Source organism: Hakea prostrata, chromosome 4 (genome assembly GCF_041222555.1).
Source record: "Hakea prostrata isolate BN-2017 chromosome 4, UWA_Hpros_2, whole genome shotgun sequence".
Classification (NCBI taxonomy): Eukaryota; Viridiplantae; Streptophyta; class Magnoliopsida; order Proteales; family Proteaceae; genus Hakea; species Hakea prostrata.
In genome coordinates this window covers 6,750,529-6,759,387 of record NC_142603.1, presented here as the reverse complement: position 1 = coordinate 6,759,387, position 8,859 = coordinate 6,750,529, and the positions used below count along the sequence as shown (strand labels likewise).

General features: G+C 37.2%; 1 protein-coding gene across 2 annotated transcripts; it reads right to left on the bottom strand.

Moving 5' to 3' along the window:
• Positions 1-4,199: 4,199 nt before the first annotated feature.
• On the bottom strand, positions 4,200-8,608 carry LOC149017456 (plastid developmental protein DAG). Of its 2 annotated transcripts, none has more exons than XM_089151793.1 (5): positions 8,185-8,608; positions 7,832-7,929; positions 7,678-7,743; positions 5,034-5,342; positions 4,200-4,944 (listed from the first exon to the last, which is right to left on the bottom strand). In XM_089151793.1, the coding sequence occupies exons 1-4, from the start codon at positions 8,487-8,489 to the stop codon at positions 5,215-5,217; spliced, it is 597 nt and encodes a 198-aa protein (XP_089007919.1). In that variant the 5' UTR covers positions 8,490-8,608; the 3' UTR covers positions 4,200-4,944; positions 5,034-5,214. The 2 variants fall into 2 exon arrangements, with proteins under 2 accessions (XP_089007919.1, XP_089007920.1); XM_089151794.1 differs by having other exon boundaries at positions 7,844-7,929.
• Positions 8,609-8,859: the final 251 nt, after the last annotated feature.

The window sequence follows — 8,859 nt, the reverse complement described above, 5'->3', positions numbered from 1 at the left end:
AGCAATGTTCCAGCTATCTTGCTGATAGCCAATGAAATAAAATCTTTCAATTTAAGAACCCTCTTAAGTTTATGTATTTTCAAAAATATTCTTTTAAACTCTTGGAAGGCACTAGAAGTTAAAGGAAGATTTGTACCAGCCAAGCATCTGACAAGTGAGTGAGTTAACAAAGATCAAACATCTCATGAGTCATAAGTCAAAAATTACTATTTTTTTTATGGCTAGAAAAGGCTACCAGTTCTGAAAAAACATCACTACGCTTGTGTTTTTTTTTTTTTTTTGGTTAAATTGTGTTCTTTTTTTCAAACTTTACTTTAAGTTTTTCAAATTTACAAAACGAACTCCCAAGTTTAAAAATCAGATGGTGAAGGCAATGTCAATTTCTCCCACAAAGCCTTGTGGGTTTAATCGATAATGTAGTAGAAGAAGGAGTGAGCAGGGGGCTAGGGTTCAAGGTTTTATTTTTCCATTTTTTCTTGGTGAGGGAATCGCATTGATGCATTACCCATTTTGTTACCTGACGTCTCTTCTTCGTCTCTCTCTTTATGAAAGACCCAACCCAGCTGAGCTATAGCCCAAGCTAGCGAGAAAACTCCAGAACCAATCACAGCAGTGATTATATGAATTGAGCACTACCAATGAGCATTGTCCCTTCATTTTCAAGATTCAAAGAAAACCCAAAATCAGTTCAGAATTAAGTTAGATGTAAAATAAAACCGGGGATCCCAATAAAACTCCACTTCCATTTCACCCACTGCAATTCCCTCGTTCCATCTAAGTTTCCATGCTAATCTCTTCATGATCATACCTACCTCACCGTTCACCTTCATTCTCAACATTTCACCGTTACATTCAATCCCAATTTGGTGTTTCGATCCAGAGATCTGAGCTATGGTTACGAAAATACTGCACCCAAAGATGTGTTCACAAGCAGGATTGCCCAACTATGGATTTAAAGCAGACCATTAGTCTCCCTCCTTCGATTGTGAAGTTGTAGAGCAACTGTTCTTTGTTTTCAAACTCTATTGTTTTTGCTAGAAATTAGTTTGGTAAAGCTTTTCATTTATTTATTTTTATTTATTTATTTTAATAGTATCTATTTTAATAAATCAAAACTAAAATAATAAAAAAAGTCTAAAGGACATAAGGGTATTTTTGTCACAACATTTATTAAAACTAACGATTTCTATTAAGCGTGTTCTTATTTAATCATTTCTTGAAACCACAGGGGAACTATACGCAAAAGAAAACTTAAACTGAAAAAGTGACCCTTACCAAGCCTCAGGGTCTCGATGAAAATTATCCTAACTTTAATTAATAGAGTTTGAGTGATTATTAGGCATTTGTCAGCCTCATACTGCACTTCCCTTCCATCTCTCACATTGAATTTTCACTTACTACAAAAATAAGAGTTCCACCTGAATATCAGCCCAACGGTTTTATCAGTTTCATTCTTGGATTGTGTCATCCACTCAGATTATCAATTTTTAGTTAAATAGGAAAAAAAACCTATTATCTGTGTTATTTTTTATGAGGTCACCATGGGCACAGTTACATTGGGCCAGGGCCATGAGCCCTCCCCTAATTTTTTTTTAAAAAAATTCTTTTCAGTTTTAAAAAATTTTCTTTAGTCTTCTTTTCATGTGCGAAATTATGAGTATTTGCCTCATCTTCTTCCCTTTTTGAAATTTTCTTTCATCCATTTCCAAGTATTTATTTATTTATTTATTTTTAACTCTGACTGTGTTTCTATGTGTGAAATATCATTAATTAGGCTCCAGATTGCATTGTTTTTATTGATAAAAATAATAGTTAGAAAAGTCATTATGTTATGTGTAAAATACCGATAGTTGACTTCTTCCAATATTAAATTTTGACTCCACACTTGAAGGTCAGTAAACTAGATAAAATACTTGCAAACCTTCCATAGTAAAATGAAGGTCTTGATCCACAACCATCATCAATGATACCGATGGTTCTTGATTCTACCTTGACTTGTGCAGAGGTGCTGAGAGAACTACAGCATTTGCAACAACTCTCACGGCTCCAACCATGACCAAAAGACAGAGCAATGGTTGTTGTCACTGAAGTTGGATTCGCTCTGTGGAACTTTCTCACGTTAACGGTGGGGGAAGGGGTGGTGCAAAAGGATTTAGGGACTACTGAAGGAATGCCATGGAACGAGTGTTGCTAGCCAGAGGGGAACTAGAAGCATGAGCCATGAGGAGAAAAGGTGGTAAGAATGTTCAATTTGTATTGCAAAAGATATTTTCTTTGAGATGCTGTGAAGTGTGCTGCCTTCTCTCTCTCTCTCTCTTTATCTTTCTTCCTGGCGTGAAATAATTTTGTTGAATTGTTTGGAACCCATGCTGGAGTTATGGTATCATCCATGGAGAAGTTAAAAAATCTCCAAGCAAACCTACCCATTTTTTATTTTTGGTTAATCTGTTAATCCACAATTGAAGACATGCTCCAGCTCTCTATTGGCTTTACTTGTGACAGTTTCAATTTTATTTTAATCAAGGTAAGTAAGACAATTTTGCTATTATATTATCTATATTATCTATTATATTTAAAATTAAACTATTTTTAGAAGAAAAAAATCAACCACACCACCCTTAAGTGGACTGAGGATTACATTTTCCTTCTGATTTGTTTGGGGATGGCAGGGAGAGAGAGAGAGAGAAGAAGAAGAAGAGAACCCATGAATTCAACCTGCATATCAAACTTCATTCATTCTCTGAACAAACCTATCGCCTACAAGATTTAGACTTGCTTTGCCCTAAAATACTTAGAAAAGAAGAAAGAATGGAGAGTGCGAGAGAACAAAATGAGGAATTTTCAGAATGAATTCCAACTCTAGCTATAAGGAAAAATAGGTATAAATCTATGAAGATACAAACGCTACTCTCCATAGCTTTTATAGAAGAAAAGAGGGAAAGGAAATCCAAAGAAACAAAAAAGAAATTTAATTTTGAAACCCAGGGTTTAGTACTTGCCGTATTCATGCCAACAGAGAAGCATAATGATGCATTTCCTCATGATATAAAACCTAGACCGTCGCTCCCTCACCATTGTCCAGCAGCCATGTTTCCCAGACCCAGAACCATTCCTTCTTTCTTTGTTCTTCGGATTCGATGGTTGCCGTGAGACGCAATGACCCATCAAATCCACACAGAAACTTGAACAAAGCAGCCCAAGAATAACGACCCAAATGATCAAAATTAGCCTTTTCTTTCCTTTCCTTTCCTTTCACTGCTCTTCGCTTCGGCGATCACTCTCGCGAACAATTGCAGAAAACACCATTTTCGTCTGCAATCTTAAACCAATAAGATTATTTGAAATGTGCTTCTTTCTCTCTGACAACAGACACTATTCTCAGAGCTCCTCTGTATTGGGGGGTCCCTGCCCGAGCACAGCTTTCTCTGCTAGGAGGGGAGAGATTATTTCTTCTCTTCGATTGAACCTGTCTTTCTCCTTTCTTTTGTCTCTTTGTGATTTCATTCCAAATTCCCAACTCGATTTTTACCTTTGAGTATTTGAGCCTTGGATTCTTGTTTGTCTTACTTACTCCTCGGATAACTCATCGAACGGTTATAATTTAATCTAAAACTGGTCTCCACGTGGCCTAACTGCACCCCAGAATCACTCAAACCCCCTTCCCTTTTATTTTGCCTATTATCCAGGATATTCATTTCCTGACATTCCGGAGTTTACAATTTCAATTTGATGCTGAGAGCCCCAATCGAATGATCTATTTCCACTGGCTAAATACGTCAATGTTCAGTTTTTTTTTTTTTTTCTTTCTTGGGTTCAACTGAAATTGGTTTTATTGATGCTAGAACGAGCGTGTATACTAGAGCTTTTTTTTTATTTTTATTCACAATAGACTATCCATAGGACAAGCGAAGATAGGCCTAGATCACCTCCCCATTAGGGAAAAGGTAGAGAACGTCCTCCCCATTAGGGAAAAGGTAGAGAACGTGAGATCCACCATGAATCCCGCCTTTGATTTATTTTATCAATACTTAGATAAATCCAACTCTTATTGTATGATAAAGAAACGTGAAAAAGACAATACCCAAAGCTCTAACAAATAGAGATCCTCCAAACTTTCTGCGCAAAAGTTTTCTATACCTAATAGAATCCGATGAACAATTTTTCTACCAGTCTTACCCCAACAATTCGAGTGAAAATTTAAAGTCAACCACAACGCACAAAATGAATCATCACCCGTATAAGTCAAATTAATCAAAGATTTTATGGATCTTATAGATCCCATTCTTTTTTTCTTTAAATTTTTGTGGACGGGGATTTTAGGGTTTGTATAAGATCTCTGTTATGTACATTGACTTTATCCACACTCATCCAACGTATGTTGACGAACATGCACCAAACTCAAAGCTAGTGTTATTTCTGATCATCAAAATGCATATTGTCTGAACATAGAGCAGAAAAGTCTCCAAGCAAGTAGACAACATTGACAACCATTACAAAGCAAGAGAGATTTGAAACAATCACAAACTCGGACACAGCTATTATCAGCCCCTCGAAACTCAAGGGGCGATTTCCTAGGTCTACAAGACAGAAAAAATTAGAAAACAAATTTACAAAATTTATACACGAGTATAAAATGCATCTAAAACCTGCTTATTTTATATTTAGATTTTGGAGAAGTTTCCCTGTGAGAGAATGCTGCCCAAACCCAGACACAACAGGAGGGACCCAAGGTAACCACCATACCACCAATGGAAGACGAAAAGAATGAACCAATGCTCGCAGTAGACTAATCTGTAACGGTAATCCACACGCCATAAGCCTAATCTGTTTGGTCGGAAGAAGAGAGGATGTTATCCATGTCTCCAGTGAACAACGAACACGCATACATGCAGCCTCTAGCGGGGCTATTCAAAATGTGGAGGAAATCATAGTCCCTACTCCGATCTGCAAGTTTAAGTCAAATATTAGATGATCATCATAGCACAAAGTTTAGCCAAGAATATAACAACCTTCATTGAGTTGAGGGAAATTACCCTGTTTGCTGACAATCCTGGATGTGTGACTCACTAGAAGATTGACAAAGAAAGTAAAGGAAGGATGGCTTTTGTTTGTCCTCCTGTCCTCAACTGGAGAGTCCTTTGTCTCTGTAACTGCCATATTTGGTCTCTCTTTGACTTCTTGGTAAGCAGTCTTAAAGAACCTGAATCCTAGAAATCATTCATTTTTTTTACTATTGCTAAACTGAACTTGGTTTTTGTGTGTGGCATCATTAGGGTCCCAAAGCCAGATTGCATGGTACTTCTCTTCATATGGAACAGCCTCTCCATTAACAAATGGTTCACCTGTGAAAAACAAGTCAGAAAAACGAATTAATGCAAAAGGATCTGTAATCCAAGGTGCTCATCTACACAGAGTCTATACGGCTGGTATCAGCTATTGAGGATGATGGTGCTGAACCAGCTATTGAAGTGGAAACTATAGTCTATGATATTCATATATTAAATGCCGAGTTTGTAGACTGTAGTGTCAAATTTGTATTGGGAGGCGAATGCATTTGCCCACTCCTTAGCGAGGAAGGCCCTGTCAATCTCCAGTAGGACTAGTTGGCTGTCTTCCACCCCTAGAATCTTGGAGCTGATCGCCAAGATACCTTGTGTTTTGCTGGTGTTTCTCAATGAATTTCAGTTTACCAAAAAAAAAAAACAAAAGGATCTGTAACATCTGTGAGACAAGACAAATCCATCTCAAAGGTAGAGAAGTCACATTTTTGTCCTGACATTGGGGTTCACAATAGATAAGAGCCAAATTTAGGATTTGATTTATCAGTGGAAAAATGGTTAGGGTGAAAACTTTCAGCATCAATTAACACAAAAGAGTCAATATGGCTTCAGGAAGCTACAATGGAATTATGACTCCTCAACAATCCCTACCGCTTTTTGCAAAAACAAGCCTCAAAGCCATAAACCACCATCAAGTTACATTTCAAAGATCAATCTATCTAACCCAACAAGCTTTCAGCCGTTTTCCTTCTTAGCCCTATATAAAGTTGGGCATGTAATATCAATAAATAGCTTAAAGTACATACGAATAGGCAACCTAGTGTTGCCACTGTCAAAGCCAGTGTATTAGGAGGATATCTTTCACAACTAGGAATGATAAAATCTTCAATTCATTCATGAATCAGGAACTTTCTTTCAACAAAAATTTTCAGCCTCTGAAAGGACCCTGGAAGCTTAGGAAGACAACTGTAGATGAGTGGCACCCCAATGCCATCAATCCCAAGGGATACTACATAAAGAAATTATCATAATTCTACAGTAAAAACTTCTGCTGTCTATTACACTTGGAATCTTCATGGTTAATGACCTTAGCAAGACCCTTCGTTATGATATAGTGCAATCATAACAACAGTTAATGTACTACTACTAGTAAATGGGATCCTTAGCATTCTTTCTACTTCTAACTAGAATTTATCACTTCTAGTCTCATCACCAAATGAGTACACAATGTGACACTTCAACAGTGCAACCTATACTTGTCTAGCCTCATCCATAACTTTGAAAAGGTGCATGCTTAAAGTCCCCTGAGGATGCAAAAAGATAAGAAATCACCCATCCCTCTAGTACAGTACAACCTTTTAAATTTAAACACCAACTAACCGTCATACATATTGTTAAATTTACAATAACATATCTACTTGAAAAACATTTCTCTGCATAAACCCATCAAGTAATATATTTTGGTACCCAATAATATATGCCTCGGGTGTAAGGAAAGAATATGCAACTATTTCTCTTCACAAAGGTCCAATCACCGACCTACATATAATAGACCCAATCCAATTTTCTGATACTCCAATTCCACGAGTCTAAGAATAGCTTACAAGTTAATTGAAAATCAGGTCAACTTCCAACATATTCCAGGTGTACAGATGGACGACAATGCACAACTTTACTCCCTCCAAGAATCTAGCATTCTCATAATTTAACCAAACAGTATAAAAAACCAAGATTATCCAACAATCCTCCTTTCCAGGAAACAAAGCTCAATTGGGACTATACTTGTCAAAGTGTCACCTAAGTATCCAAGCTCTTTGTTGGATCCAAGGTGATTGATGTTTGTTATTTCATTTTTACATGAAGATAAATGGATTTTCATTCTATGCAGCATATAAGCATATAATTATATAAAACTATCACTTATATTACATATACTACAAGAATGCACACAGGGCCCCTAGGCAACATTTAGACAGGGTCGCCTAGTCCATCGAACACCCTCCAATGCCTTGGTCGCCTAGCGACCAACTATGATTTTGAATGGAAATTGTTCCAAAGGATTCCACTCTTTTACAGTTAATGATGTTTCATTGACCTCAGTACTACATTTTAAGGAAATAACCATCAGCCATCAGCCTTTTTTCTGTAACTTGCAACTATGAAAAGCCTGTATAGAAGAGAGACACTCCATTATCAGCATCAAACACAACAGCAATTAAGTGAATATTAGCAATGGGTTTCATATGAAAATTCCTCTACAGTTGAAGCTCAGGATATTGAAAATATGTTCGACAGAGTCAACCTTTCAGATGTCAAAAGGAAAGAGCAGTAATAAATTACGAAGAAGTACAGCCTGATATTTTTCTCCACTTGCAATAATGTACAGGAGAAACCCTACCTCCATAGTCATTCTCGTCGGCATTTAGGTAGGAATCGGGTAGAACCCATCTCACATTTGGCAGTGCTGCAGAGTACAATGAAGTTCAGAAAGAATTATCAAAATTCAGTAAAGGATGAGGAGAAAATAGATGTTAGAAAAAAGGATTTCATACATCTGATCTTACAGGTTAGCTTCCCAGGTACTCTGCACCCGAAAGCATAGTAGTACTTTGTAGAAACCGAATAAATAGATTGCTTGGCTGCCTCCACGCTGCTAAATTTATAACTCAAAATCAAACTAAGAATAGATATAACAAATATAAAGACCTTAAGTAAAGCCACTCATAAGAATCAGGATGAGCTTCTATGATTTTTTTTTCAAACTTTTTCTTTGAAAAAAAAAATCCCATTTAAAGCCCATATACAATCTTTAGTGACTCAGAAATTTGAAAACAGAAAATCAGGGGATAACATAAAGAAACAGGAATGCCTCGGCGATTCAATCAGATATTAGTTAGGGTTTTACCTTCCCAAGGCCATGGCGAGAGTTTGAATATAACCTTCAATGATTTCATGTCGAAGTGGGTATCCCTTGGGAGGTTCCATAAGAACGAACCAGTGCTCGTAGTCGCAGCCCTCTGGAAAAGTAGCATTGGACGACGACCCAGTAGGATTCTGAGTCGGCGACGAGTTGTCAAACTCTGGGTCTTTGGAGAAGTATCTAGCAGCTAAAGACGAAGAAGAGGAGAAGGACGGTCGGAGCGAAGGGAAAGCCAATGGGGGAATCGATAGTCTGCAACAACGAAACATCGAAATAAAAGAACCGAACATGAGCTCCTGAGATACCTGATTCTACTTGCTCTCTCAGTCTTAAACTTTCTGAATCAATCAAAGTTGCAATTCTTTCATTTCTCCAAGAAAAATCAAAGTAGTATTTCTATTATCACTGTTTCTCCATAGAAGATTCACAGACTAAAATTTTCAGCTTTGTGTTTGTTCTTCAAACCCATGTGGCTCAGGTGAGACGTGAATCCTTTACTTTAGACACTGACTTGGGCTACTCCGACATGGGCCTTAAAATATTTTGCTTTCTGGATTTGGGCTACTCATACATGGGCCTTTAAAATATTTTGCTTTCTGGATTTGGGCTACTCATACATGGGCCTGGTCTGGGCCTGTGAATCATAGACAAGTTTTTTTT

Bases quoted from the DNA above. Each gene is read 5' to 3' on its own strand.
- LOC149017456 (XM_089151793.1), bottom strand. From the start codon at position 8,489: ATGTTCGGTTCTTTTATTTCGATGTTTCGTTGTTGCAGACTATCGATT. The intron at 7,744-7,831 runs GTATGAAATCCT...TGTACTCTGCAG, and splicing joins GCTAACCTGTAAGATCAGAT to CACTGCCAAATGTGAGATGG. The intron at 5,343-7,677 runs GTAGGGTTTCTC...TGTTTTTCACAG, and splicing joins CGACGAGAATGACTATGGAG to GTGAACCATTTGTTAATGGA.